At 38.5% G+C, this 13,745-nt stretch overlaps 1 protein-coding gene across 5 annotated transcripts in view; it reads left to right on the top strand.

The window, feature by feature from the left end:
* AKAP9 (A-kinase anchoring protein 9) overlaps positions 1-13,745 on the top strand; it is a 161,389-nt gene that overhangs the window by 39,021 nt on the left and 108,623 nt on the right. For 3 of the 5 annotated variants that reach the window (XM_084858884.1, XM_084858882.1, XM_084858879.1), the window contains exons 4-8: positions 469-522; positions 897-1,067; positions 5,697-5,852; positions 8,069-8,266; positions 10,051-12,483. In XM_084858884.1, the coding sequence (XP_084715010.1) occupies positions 469-522; positions 897-1,067; positions 5,697-5,852; positions 8,069-8,266; positions 10,051-12,483 (3,012 nt within the window). The remainder of the gene's footprint in view (positions 1-468; positions 523-896; positions 1,068-5,696; positions 5,853-8,068; positions 8,267-10,050; positions 12,484-13,745) is intronic. The other 2 variants (XM_084858880.1, XM_084858883.1) reach the window with 2 other exon arrangements.

Genomic DNA, 13,745 nt, shown 5'->3' with positions numbered 1-13,745 from the left:
TAATGTAAACCGCTTAGAGATTTTAATATATTAAGCGGTATAGGAGTATTGTAAATAAATAATAATTGTCAGTAGAAACACTCCACACCCCACCTGATCTTGATGGGGAGATAATTTCACATGGAGATCTCGCCACATGGTGGGTGCCACAGTGGAGAAGTTCCTGTTCTGCATCACAACCAAGTAGATCATGGTATGGTAAGCAAGGCCACCCTTTCAGAACATAAAGACTGGGGCAGCCTAAGTCTTACTACCTAAAAAACGATTAACTGACAAAATGATCTGTCTGCATAAATCAAGAAAATTTTCAAATATAATTAGACAAAACTAGAAATTGAGGTTGCAGCCCTACACTTACCTGGGAATAAGCCCCATTGAATACAGAGGGACTGCTAAGTAAATATGCATAGGATTGCATTGTAAGTTACATTTTATATTATAATGCATCTAGACATTATTTTTATACAGGTAAATGGTTGCAGTTTTATGACAAGAACAGCTGTACCTGAAGACTTTATTCGGGTACAGTATTTAAAATTAAAACATGGCACTAAATACTAAAAAGACTAAATGATTTGTAGTGGGAAATATGTCAGGATTGTTAACAGTAATTCTTTTACTTGCATGCTATATAAGTTTAGTAGCTTACACAATCTGCCCATGCGTGTGATTGCTTCTTCTATGATATTTCAAAAACTACAGTCAGTTTAAAATTGAATTTGGAGTGGTACTGTGTTATTACTGCTCTTACGAAGCAAATTATACTAACACAACAGGTTTTCATAGCAATGTACTAAAGTGCTATCTCATCTGAGGAGAATGGAATGTTTTAAGTATCCTCACCTTGAACAAACCTTATACAATGCTGGGCTGCTAAGGAACTTGGATTGGTTTAGGAAGAAGAACTTGGATTTGGAGATAATTATTCTGAGCATGGGATGCAGCATTCTGTGACACGTCTGGAGATGATGGAGAATGAATTGGCTGGAAAACAACAAGAGATCGATGAGCTAAACAGAGAGCTAGAAGAAATGAGGGCAGCGTATGGTACAGAAGGATTGCAACAGGTATAATTACCTTATGTTGCTTTCTGCATGCTTTGTGGTCATAAACACAGTCCTTCAGTGTTGCCTGCCATGATTAAAAACACCAAACGTGTGAAAGAGGAATGTTTGCTTCAGTGGTGTTTGTTTTCATTATCACTTTGTTTTACAAAAGAGCCCCCTCTCCATCTTTTTCAACTCAGTGTTTGTGAGTTTTGCTTTTGGTTCTATGAGTGATGGCAATAGTAATATCTGTCTTCTTTTGAAGAGACCAACAGTTTTTTTCAGAACATAGCCTATTCTGTTTAAACAAATGGATAATGACAGGGTAGCATTCATTCCCTTTACTAATCCAGACAAAGTTTGTAACTTCAGTTGGGCTACAAACAGTATGTAATTACTAGACCAGTTCTTAAGCTAGGAGAATGCCAGAATTATGTCTACACAGTGATGTTGAAGGCAAGGTGTGTGTAATGTGCATCCCATGCACATCAGACTTCCATTGTGCATCTGTGCTTTTAGTCTATATTGATTTCTCACCTGTCCCTGCTGACAATATGGATGGAGGTGACCATGAGACCAATTTGCTTGGTTATGCATTCAGTCTGTCAGAAAACCTTCCTCTTTTACCCCATTTCTCACATTTTTAGTTTTAGTACAAACATGCTGAATGAAGATTTCAGAAAGCTGTGCTGAGAATGCTGTTCTAGGGAATTGGCATGCATGCTGACAGACGTGTACTGGATGGGAGTTTCTGCCTGTATATAGGATCTTTGGCTTGGAGCTTGTTGCTTCTGTGAACTAACAAAAAAAAAGAGGGCAGCACACTTGCAAACCAAATAAAACCAGTGGTGAATCTCAAAAGGTGCTGAAGATAAAGATTATTTTCACAACCACTCCCATGTTTTAATTATTATTACTAGCTACTTTTGAGTATGAGAACTCTTTGTCAGAAGCAGTATTCACTGCTTGTCTCAGTGCCTTATAGTTTGTGGTATCTGTGTATTCCATAGCATTGTTATATGATGTGTCACACTATAGTTGACTTGGGGCCCATTGGGGCAAAAAGGTGGGATATACAGTCAGGGCTGGAAATATTGGAACAGGGATAACTGTTTTCACAGTTGGCCTCTGTACACCACCACATTGAAGTTGAAAGGAAACACACCCAGATGGGAGCGAAGTCAGGAATTTCAGCTGTAATTCAAGGGGTTTGACAAAGGTGGGGCACTACCCATTCAGGAAGGACAGCCAGTGGCATACACACACACCCATTGTTGGCATAAGTAATGGAATGAATGGCTGACAAGCAGCTGCATGGCCAGGTGTGGCCTGTTTCCTGGGTACCCCATGACCAATCAAGCAGATAAAAGGCCTGGAGGTGGTTCTGAGTGTTACATTTGCATTTGGTAGCTGTTCACTGGAACTCCCAACATGAGGTCCAAAGAGGTGTCCATGCAAGTGAAGGAGGCCATCATTAGGCTGAGGAAACAACATAGACCCATCAGAGAGATAGCAAAAACATTGGGAGTGGCCACCTCAACAGTTTGGAACATTCTGAAAAAGAAGGCATTAACTGGCAAGCTCAGCAACAGCAAAAGGCCTGGAAGACCACGGAAGACAACTAAATGGATAACTGCAGAATTCTGCTCATGGTGAAGAGGAACCCTTTCACAACATGTAGCCAGGTCAAGAACACTCTTGAGGAGGTAGGCATGTCATTGTCAACATCTACAGTCAAGAGACGGCTTTATGAATGTAAATACAGAGGCTTCACAACAAGATGCAAACCACTGGTAACGCTCAAGAACAGACAGGCCAGATTAGCCTTTGCCAACAAACACCTAAAAAAGCCTGCCCAGTTCTGGAATAAGATTCTTTGGACTGATGAAAGCAAGATTAACTTGTACCAGAATGATGGGAAAAGTGTGGAGAAGGAAAGGAACAGCTCATGATCCAAAGCATACCACATCATCTGTCAAACATGGTGGAGGCAGTGTTATGGCATGGGCATGTATGGCTGCCAATGGAACCGGGTCACTGGTGTTTATTGATGACCTGACTGCTGATCAAAGCAGCAGAATGAATTCTGAAGTGTATAGGGCTATACTTTCTGCTCAGATTCAGCCAAATGCTGCCAAACTGATAGGACGCTGCTTCATATTGCAGATGGATAATGACCCAAAACATAGAGCAAAAGCTACCCAAGAGTTTCTCAAGGCAAAGAAGTGGGATGTTCTTCAATGGCCAAGTCAGTCACCTGCTCTCAACCCAATAGAGCATGTTTTTCACTTACTGAAAATAAGACTGAAGGCAGAAAGACCCACAAACAAGCAGCTGCAGTAAAGGCCTGGCAAAGCATCTCGAGGGAGGAAACTCAGCATTTGGTCATGTCCATAGGTTCCAGACTTCAGGCAGTCATTGACTGCAAAGGATTTTCATCCAGGTATTAAAGACGATCCTTAAATTTGAAATGATGTTGGTTTGTTCCGTTACTTATGGGCCACCAATGATGGGTGTGTGTGCATGCCACTGACTGTACTTCCTCAATGGGTAGTGCCCCACTTTTGTCACACCCCTTGAATTACAGCTGAAAGTCCTGACTTCACTCCCATCTGGGTGTGTTTTCTTTCAACTTCATTGTGGTGGTGTACAGAGGCCAACTGCCAAAACAGTTATCCTTGTTCCAATATTTCTGGCCCTGACTGTAAATATTTGAATACATAATAATAAACAGCTACAGTTGCTTATTACATTTAGTTGAAGCATTTATGTTTTGTATTGTACATTGTCCATCTACATTTAGATTATTTGGATGGGTAACAGTTTACAAAAATGGTATGCTTTTTGTTTGGTTCTGCTATGTTGTGTTTTAGGAAATCGCTGAAAGGATATAAAATAGAGAAAAATTATCTAAGAATCATTTTCAGTAAGTGGGAAAAACTGTAGATTTTCCAGATGTGGTGTATCGCTGTGTCAGTTTTTTTTTTTGTCTTAGATGCTACTTAAAGAATCTACAACCTTGATCCGTTGTTTTTTCTTGAATTTTGACTATGATATTGTTTTAGCTTGTAGCATGTTTATTTTGTAAGCGAGATAGTGTATAACTTTATATTGAAACAAAGTCTTGTTTGTCAAGAAGTTTAAAAACTGTCCTTTTATTGTTAAAACTCAAGATTTAAATCTTTTGGGTTGGCCCAGTAGTTGCAGAAGAGAACACTTATTAGAGATTTGCAGCACATGGATTCTAAAAAAACAGTAAATGGTTACAACACTTACTTACCTCATGTTCACCTTTTATCATGTCTAGTCTTTCAGATGTTTTGTTATTGTGTTTGCCCATTTAGCATTCTGTGATTATTTTTGTGAAGTAACCATGAAAAATATCCTAAAACAAATTGCAGTGTAGTTTGGATAAAGCAATTATTTTATGCCAGAATATACCTAAGTGCCTGTATGGAGGTCAGGAATATTTAACTTCTGAGTTATGAAAGTTTGCATTGAAAGCTTAATTTGCTGTGATGCTTAGTAAGCTCAGAGAATTTTTGGATGTGGGTGGAAGTTTATTGATGTTCAAAGAGGCAGACAGCAGCTACTTCGTACAAAGTAATAACTGTCAGTTCTCTCACATTCATACAAAATTGTTATGAGGTACAAGAATTGGAAGCTAACAATCCATTAAGTTTGACATGAGGGAGAAGAGGTTAGGATGGAGAGTTCCAGTCCTTTCCCCAACCCCATTTTACCATCCCCTACTTTTCTATTGCCATTTCTCACTATTCCATCCATCACTGAAGCCATTGCAACTGATAGAGGAAGGGGTTGGGGCCAGATCTACTTTTTCAAGCCTGGCCTTGCCTAGTGTTCCCTAAAACTGAACATAGTCTCCAAACCCTGAGAAAGGAGGTAAGGCCAATTTCTTTCCTTCCAACTCAAAAACTGCATTTGGGATGGATGGAGTGAGGGAAGGAGGCAGTGCTTTAGACACTCATAAAATATTTGCTGAATATTCTGAATTCTATTTTGGGAAGAGTGGGGGTTGCAGAGGTTTTGTTGGATTTCATTTCCTCTTTAATATTATCCCTTCATACTTTAATTTTATATATTTCCAGAATAATATTTCAAGTATTGCCTTTGAACTGTATGGTCTATTTATCCATATATTTTTTGTAGACCCTAATAGTAGATTCTTTCAAGAGAGTATTTAAAACTAAATAGTGCCACGTTCTGTTATATATAGTCAAATACCAGTCTGTTGTTGGTTCGAAAGAAAGTGTGATTCCAATGGCTGTCCAGTGTTTTATTAAACATATATTCCCAATGTGTTTTGACCATAAGATCTTTCTCTAGGGTTTGAAATTAAACAATGTTCATAAGATACTAAGAACAGCACTTTTAAAAGGCCATAATAAATTTATACAGAACCAAACAATTTTTTATATCAGCATTTTAAGTGTTCACTTGGGAAACAGTGTCCTCAGTGAAGAAACCAATATTCTATTACATTTTTGTACTTTAAAAGCTTTGTGTGCAGGCATTAAGTAGCTGGAAACATCAGGAGCAGAATGTGTCTTTAGCATTTTATCAGAATAACTACAGCTGATGTACAGCTCTTTTTGAATAATGTTAATATTTTACCTTGACCTCTTTTAGCTACAAGAATTTGAGGCTGCTATCAAAAAAAGAGATGACATTATCACACAACTTACTGCTAACCTACAGCAAGCAAGGAAAGAAAAGGATGAAACTATGAGGGAATTTTTGGAATTGACGGAACAGAGTCAAAAACTGCAAATTCAGTTTCAACATGTAAGTTATTGGCAACAACTTTTTATTAACTTTAAAGATAAATGAGTTTAAACAGTTCGATTATTTGACATCAGTCCCAAAATACATACATAGTTCTCTTGTCTACTCTTTTTCCTCAGTGAAGTCCTACTTCTGAGGTAATCAGCTTGATATATTGGCTGTGATTGCGTTCAGATACCAAGTTTCCAGTCCTCCAGTTCATGATTTTGGCTTAGTGCAGCCTTCCCCAACGTGGTACAGATGTGTAAAGGCTGGCTTAGTGAATAATGGCCCTTCTGTTCTATCCAAACCAGTGAACTGTGGTTTGAGTGAACTCTCCAAACCAGGATTGCAAGCCAGAATTCAGTGCTGGTTTGGGAGGCTCACTCAAACCACAGTTTGCTGCTTTGAATGGAAGGGCAAACTGTGGTCAAACCAGGCTGTGTTTCATTAAGCTGAGTGCATGGGGAAAAGTGGGAAGGGGCATGAGGAGAAGGGACACAAGCACAGGGCTTGTTCCCAATCCTCCAGCCCACAGTGTGAAAGACCAGAAATGCGATAGCTGACTTTTGGTTACGGGGGGATGGGGGATGGGGGATTATATTTGTCCTGGAAATAAACATTTATCATAGTTCTGACTGTGAAAGCATGATGATTATTAGGCTGGATCCTTTTATCCCCACACCTTGCCCCATTCATAAATCCCGGAAATCGATACTCCCTCCATAGTGCTCAGATATAAGCATTTGCTAAGACTGAAGTAGCATAAAATAAAGTAAAAAATTATTTGAACATCTCAAGTGCAAGAACAGTCATTTGAAGATGAGGAAATGGAAACATTGGATTGGATTATTAATTTCTTTTCATCTTTCTCCTGTGGAGATCAATCATCCTCACCCACACAATTTTTTAAAAGAAAAAAATATTTTTCCCTAAGCTGTTTTCAGGATTGGGATTTGTAACTGTTTAGTTTGTTTATTTAGTACCACGATGAGTCAGCTAAATGTCTGACTGTTTTAGAAGCATTCCATCTTAGTTGTTCCTTGAAATGGGAAGCACACATCCCTCCAAATTCTAGGGAAAAAAGAATGTACTAGGCATAGTGAACAAATATTGTAAATGCTGGTTGCTTAAGTTGATATCCATATTGTTCTGAGAAGTTGAGATGACCTGCCGGAATTGTCAGAAGCTTAAGCCCTGTTCAGGAGTTCACCTGAATGGGTGAATCCTAAATCCAGGCACTCTGGGCACAATGCCCCCCACCATTTCAGACCTAGCTTTGTTGAATCTCTAAGTTTGGTAAGGTCTGAAAGAGAGGTCTACTCACATTCACTTGAACACAAATAGAACTCTCCATGCGATCATGGACCCTGCCAGTGCACCCAGAGATAAAGGGGAAGAGGGCAGCATTAGCAGTCTGCAGTTAGGTTTTCCATTGAACATGAGTCTTAGAGGCTTACGATCCAGGATGCAATATAATGGCTATAATAGATGTGGGCAATATGTTGTTTTCCCCATCACCTCATGATAACTACTACCTGGTTTGCATGTCACGCTGCAATTACTGGATAGTTTTAACTCAGAAATTGCTAGGGAGGAGCGTGCTGACTCCCATGCTCTCATCATTTCCATTTTCAGTTAACAGCCAAGGAGTACTATTTTCCTGGATTGGTTCATGACATGAGAACCCAGAAACTCCGGGTTGTTTATGTGTTAAACAATCTAGACTTAACCCAACAACCAACCATGGGCAATTGTTGGGTTAATGCTGGGTTGTTTAACCCATAAACAACCCAGAGTTTTGGGGCTAGCATGTCATGAAACAGCAGCATTCCTGAGTTAATTGAAAGCGGAAGGAACAACTGCATTGGAGGCAGTGTGCCCATTGCTTTGCTCAACCCCAGCAATTCCTGGGTTAAACGACCCAGGAATTGCAGTGACGTGCGAATTAGGAAGCACCGTCATCTTTTGCTACCTCAGATGTATATCCAAATCAATACAACCTTTCTCAGGACAAATCATTCTGACCCATGGTGTCTCAGATAGTTTGCTTCAGAGAAACAAGTTTAAAAAATATATCTGGGGGTAGGGGATGGGTATATTTTGCTCCTGATTTACAGAGAATCTGAGATTAACAAGATTGCTGCTTCATGGGAGAGAAAGGAATACTTTCCCTCCTTATAATTTGATATCTGTTATTCAAGCAATTAACCTTAATATGCTGTTCTGTTCATAAGTTGCAGGCAAGTGAAGCTTTAAGGAACACTAGTCATAGCAGCACCGCTGCTGACTTACTCCAGGCCAAACAACAAATACTTGCACATCAGCAACAGCTAGCAGAACAAGAGCACCTATTGAGAAATTATCGGATGAAAAACGAAGACTTTGAAAGACAAGTTTCCTTTCTACAGCAGAGAGTCACTGAGTTTGAAATGGTATGCTTCTTATTAAGATCATGGCTTTTAAAGGTGTAAACTTTCCCCATAGTTATTGTTTAAAAGAGGTATAATCTCTTAGCATGAAGTTTGCCTAATTGTTATAGCATCCAAACATTGGGGGGTTTATATAGAAAGGCATATCCAACCTGAAGGAATAGCAAGAGACATAAGCATATATTTGCTAGGAGTATGCATTGGATTTGGAGGAATCTTGAACGAAGTCATGCTGATTCAAATAAATTCGCGATACATCCGAAGAAGAGCATGGTGAATCTGGGTCCTACCAAACTTCATGAGCAATTTGGTGATCCAGAGCCAAAAAGAGAAGCAAAAATTGCTTCTACAAAAATTGCAACATTTCTCCCCAAGCTTTCTCCATATAAGGAAAATGCCTAGTGGGAGAGAGAATTTGGGGAGGGGGTAGGAAGTTTGTGACTGACATATCTAGATTCTAATCACAGGGAATTATTTTACCAGGATTCTCTAATCTCTGTGCTTTTGGGGAGGGATATTGAAGTAATATATCAAATTGCTTTTACTCTGTTTTGTGCTGTTCTCTCTCTTCTGAGCAGGAATATTTAAAGAGTTGTGGTGGCCTTTAGGATGGTTTTTGCTGCTGCTGCTGCTGCTGCTGCTGCTGCTGCTGCTTCTTCTTCTTCTTCTTCTTCTTCTTCTTCTTCTTCTTCTTCTTCTTCTGTTCTTCTTCTTTTACCAGTACCTATCTTATCTATTCCTAAACCAGTTTTCTTCCTTATATCAACCAATCCTTTCCTAATATCATTTTCATTCAGATCCAGGCCTATCCAAAAAATCCAGTTCTTAGTATTTTTAATTCTTCCTGTTGTTTGAGCCTGTCTAGAGTGTTAATTGTTTGTTTGCATGCTTGCTTGTTTGTTAGTAGTTATATATAGGTACTGTCACTTCCTGTATCCCCTAACCCGCCCACCCACTAACCCGCCCTAGATGTATAGGTTTGATTTTAAGTTTCCTATTCTCTGTTTTGGTCTGTCTGTGTCTCTAGTCTCTGTTCTTGGGGGGGGGGGTGTGTGACTATTTTACACGCACACGCACGCACACACAGTGAACAAAAAGTATTATTAAATGTACATCATTTGCTCCCAACTGTGTTTCATTCATCACAACTCCTTAGCCACTGCATGTAACCTTCTGAAATTTTAGAGTTTACTTTTAGCAGTGCTAATTTCACTGCAAGCATACAATTTAACCATGCTTAAGGCAGGTAGTGGGAATACATGATCTGGAATAGAGAAAGTGACAGAGGAGCATTTTATCTTGCAGTTTGCTTATCCATGGCTCAGCAATGAGAAGTATTACAACTGCAGTGGTTGCTAGACTTTCTTTTTATCCTTTTTTCAGTTTTAATTTCCTTTTAGTTTATTAGCTAAATTCTGATTCAGTGTAAATTTCAGAGGACTTTATTCTTCAACTATAGAATTGACTTTTCAGGTTGTCCTGAAATGAGTACATCACAGGGCATTCTGTGCTAGAACTCTCTTGGCCTTTAATGTTTTATTCAAATTATATTTTAAAAAAGCAAAAGCGTAAGTATAACATCTAAGGCTCTGACCCAGCATGCAGGCTACTGGCAACAAGAGCAGCTCTATGCACTCACCCCTCATTCTGCTAGCTTTCTGTTTTCTGTGTGTTCTCAGAACATGCAGAAAATGGGCCCTATCACTCGAAAATCAATTTCTGCTTTCATAAAGTAATAAATCAAATGTAGAGACTTGAGGAAACAAAGCAACTTGTTTTTATTACAGGAAGAACACAAAGCTGAAGAAGATTCCACTAAGAACAAACTACAAGAAAAAGTAACAGTTATTGAAGAACTGGAAACAAAAATTCTAGAAGAGGAAGAAAATATATTTATTCTTCAGAAAAAATTATCAGCTGCTGAGAAATCACTGGAGGAAGTAAAAGAAGAGCTCTTTCAAAAGAATCAAGAGCTATGTAATGTGAGAGTAGACCTAACCAGTTCTAAACAAAAAGAAAGACAGTGTTCTGATGAAATAAAACAGCTGATGGGAACTGTGGAAGAGCTGCAGAAGCGATGTCACAAAGATAGTCAACATGAGAATGACATTGTACAAAGAATGGAACTTGAAGCACAAAGGAGACTTGCAGACCTCAGGGCAGAGTTAGAGGAAATGCATGGACAGCAGATTGTACATATGAAACAAGAGTTAGTTAGAGAACATACAATAGAGATTGAAAGGCTTCTTGCCCAACAAAAAGCGGATCTGGAAAGAACTTTGAATTTACACTCTGGTAATACTAATGAAGACCAAATAGACTTAATGAATATTGCAATTAATGAATTGAATCTGATGCTGCAGGATGCTAATTACCAGAGAGAAAAAGTAAGGCAAGATTTGTCCCAACAACTTGACCTGTTATCCTCTGAAAAGTCTTCTCTACAAAATCAAGTTGAGGATCTTTTTCAAGAGCTGAGCTTTTCAAGAGAGCAAATTCATAGAGCCAAGCAGACTATAAATGAAAAAGAATCAAAGTTACATGAAGTAGACATGTTACAAAGTACTATTGAAGATCTAAAAGCTGAGCTTGCATCTGCCTCTGAGACCAAGGAAGAATTAGAATTAAAACATGAAGCAGAAGTTACAAATTACAAAATAAAACTTGAAATGCTAGAAAGAGAAAAGGATGCAGTTTTAGACAGGATGGCTGAATCTCAAGAAGCTGAACTAGAGAGACTGAGGACTCAGCTTCTGTTCAGTCATGAAGAAGAGCTATCAAAACTTAGAGATGATTTACAACAAGAGCACAGAATAAACACTGAAAGTCTTAAAGAGAATATGGGTATGCAATCTAAACAGCAGTTAGATGATTTACAAAATAAAATGAGCAAGAAAATAGAAACTATGCAATTTGAAAATGACAATTTAATATTAAAACAGAACGAGCTCACATTAGAAATATCAAGGCTAAAAGACTTGCATCAGTCCATCATAAATTCTAAATCCGAAGAAATGATGCTTCAGATCCATGATCTCCAGAAAGAGATAGAAGTTCTTAGACAGGAGAAAAAAGAAAAAGGTACACTTGAACGGGAAGTTCAGGAATTGCAACTTAAAACAGAATTATTAGAAAAGCAAATGAAAGAGCGAGAAGATAGTCTTCAAGAAAAATGTACATTGCTTGAAACACAAAATAATATTCTTGACGATGAAAATAATGCTCTGCAAGAGAAGTTAAAGAAATATGCTGTTAGCAATATCGAAGAAAGCTTGATCTTCACTGATGTCATAAATTCCAAATTGGAGGAGTTTAATTTGCAAGAAAGAATAGAAAATCTGATAGCTGAAAATGAGAAGCTGGTAAAAGAAGATATTGAACATAAAGAAGTGATTGAGAGGCTAAAGAATTCCTTTTCATTTATGGAGAGAAACTTTGAACATAATTATCAGGAACTCCAAGAAAAATATGCTTCTCTACTAAAGGTAAAATTGGATTTAGAAGAGAACAAAGACAAGCAAGAGGTTGAATACAAAGCCAAGTTCCAGGCTTTGATGGAAGAGATCCAGTATTTACAAGGAGATATGCCAGTTGTATTGAAAACTCAAAGTATGGGCGTTCGTGGTAAGAGAGAGAAAATCTTAAGATCAGGAACATTTGACATTGAAGAGGTTGTAGAAAAAGACACAACAGAACTGATGGAAAAACTTGAGGTCACTCAGCGTGAGAAGCTAGAACTTTCACTGAGACTTTCAGATCTTTCTGATCAACTAAAATTGAAGCACAATCAAATCTGCCAATTGAATGAAGAAGTTACATGTCTAAAACAAGATAAAGAACACATGTCGGCAAGGTGTAAAGAACTAGAACTCGTAGTTAGCCATAGACTGGAGGAGAATATGAACTCTTGCGAACATAAGACAAAATATTCCAATGGGGAGTTACAGAAAGACCATTCCACAGTTTGTGAACATGGAAACTTTGTTTCTGATTCATACAAAGAATTTGACAGAAGAGAAAAACTGACATCAAGTCAGACTTTTGCTCATCATGGTCCAGTGGAAGAAACAATTCAACAAAAGCTGGATCCAGATCCAGAATCAGTGTTTGATAATTTTCACCAAATGAGTGATGGTTTATCAGGAGACTTTTCATGTGTGAGCCTTGTGCAAGGTGAAAACAAGCTTCAGAAGCAGTTGGATATGCTGAAAGCTGAACAGGTATTTATGGCAATACACACGTGTACATGCTGTTGTGCATGCTTCCCACACATTGCTAATATGTCTAATAGTGCAATCCTATGCATGTTTACACATAAATAAATACCTCTGAGTTATGTGGGATTTACTCCTGAGTAAGTGTGTTGAAACTGCAGCCTAAATTAATTTTTAAGAATATTGAAGGATTCAACTATTAAGTGATCTGTGTGGGTTTGGTTTTTTAAATACATGTACGTGCATGAAATGTTGAGAAAATATGCCTTAAACTACTTTTTAAAAATGAAAATAAGTTTAACTTATATATCCCTATCTGAAAGTTAAATGCTGGATGGCACCTGAACCATCCAGAGAGTAAAGCCAATGTGGTGAATACAAATGTTGTGTGGTATGAGAGAGAGAGCGCATGTGTTTTAAAGCTTGTATTCATTTACCTATTATTCATAAATGAATGGCAAAAGCCCATGTAATTTTTATGGCAAAGAAATAGCCTTAAAGCAGCCTTCCCCAACCTGATGCCCTCCAGATGCCCATCTTTCCCAGGTAGCATGGCTGATAGTCAGGAGTACTGGTAGATGTAGTCTAAAATGTCTGGAGATGCCACGTTGTGAAAGACTCCCTAAAACTATTTTGTTTGTCCCTGTTTTCTTTTTAAATTGATCCATAGCTTACCTTACGTTGATACTAGGCAAAACGAACCATCGCACCAACAAACTAAAACTTATTGATAGTGCCCACGTTAAGGCATAGGTGCAGAACCTCAGGCCTGGGAGCCAAATCTGTCCCATTTGCAGTCCAAATTTGTCCTTCCAGGGTTACCCAGTTGGCCACACCCCCTTCCACCCAACAACTGATAGTTTGGCAGTTTTCTGGCTTCTGTGCAGTTTTGCCCCATTCAAAAAGGTTGAAATGCCTTTCCTAAGTCTTAGTTACTGGCAGTAAGAACTTTAAGCTAAGATAGGCTGGTATTTAAGAACTTTAAGCTAAGATAGGCTGGTAGGGGCAAATGCACATCCCTTGTGCATTTGCCCCTACCCATCACTGGCATGCAGCCCCCAAAAGCTTCTCCAAAAGGGAATTTGGCCCTTGGGCTGAAGGAGGTTCTGCATTGCAGAATGAAGGCCTGTTATTCAAATAATTTAATGAAATCGGCTATTTCCCACTTTTAATTTCACCTGAAGTATATGTAAGAGGACAGGCCCTGTTATGGATTAGTAACTAGTTAAAGAACAGTAAGCAGAGAGTAGGAATAAATGGTAAATTTT

Source organism: Heloderma suspectum, chromosome 5 (genome assembly GCF_057233095.1).
Source record: "Heloderma suspectum isolate Gila_16-S chromosome 5, 16-S_ref, whole genome shotgun sequence".
Lineage (NCBI taxonomy): Eukaryota > Metazoa > Chordata > Lepidosauria > Squamata > Helodermatidae > Heloderma > Heloderma suspectum.
Note: the sequence above shows the minus strand (reverse complement) of the source record. Positions and strands in the feature narration are given on the sequence as shown.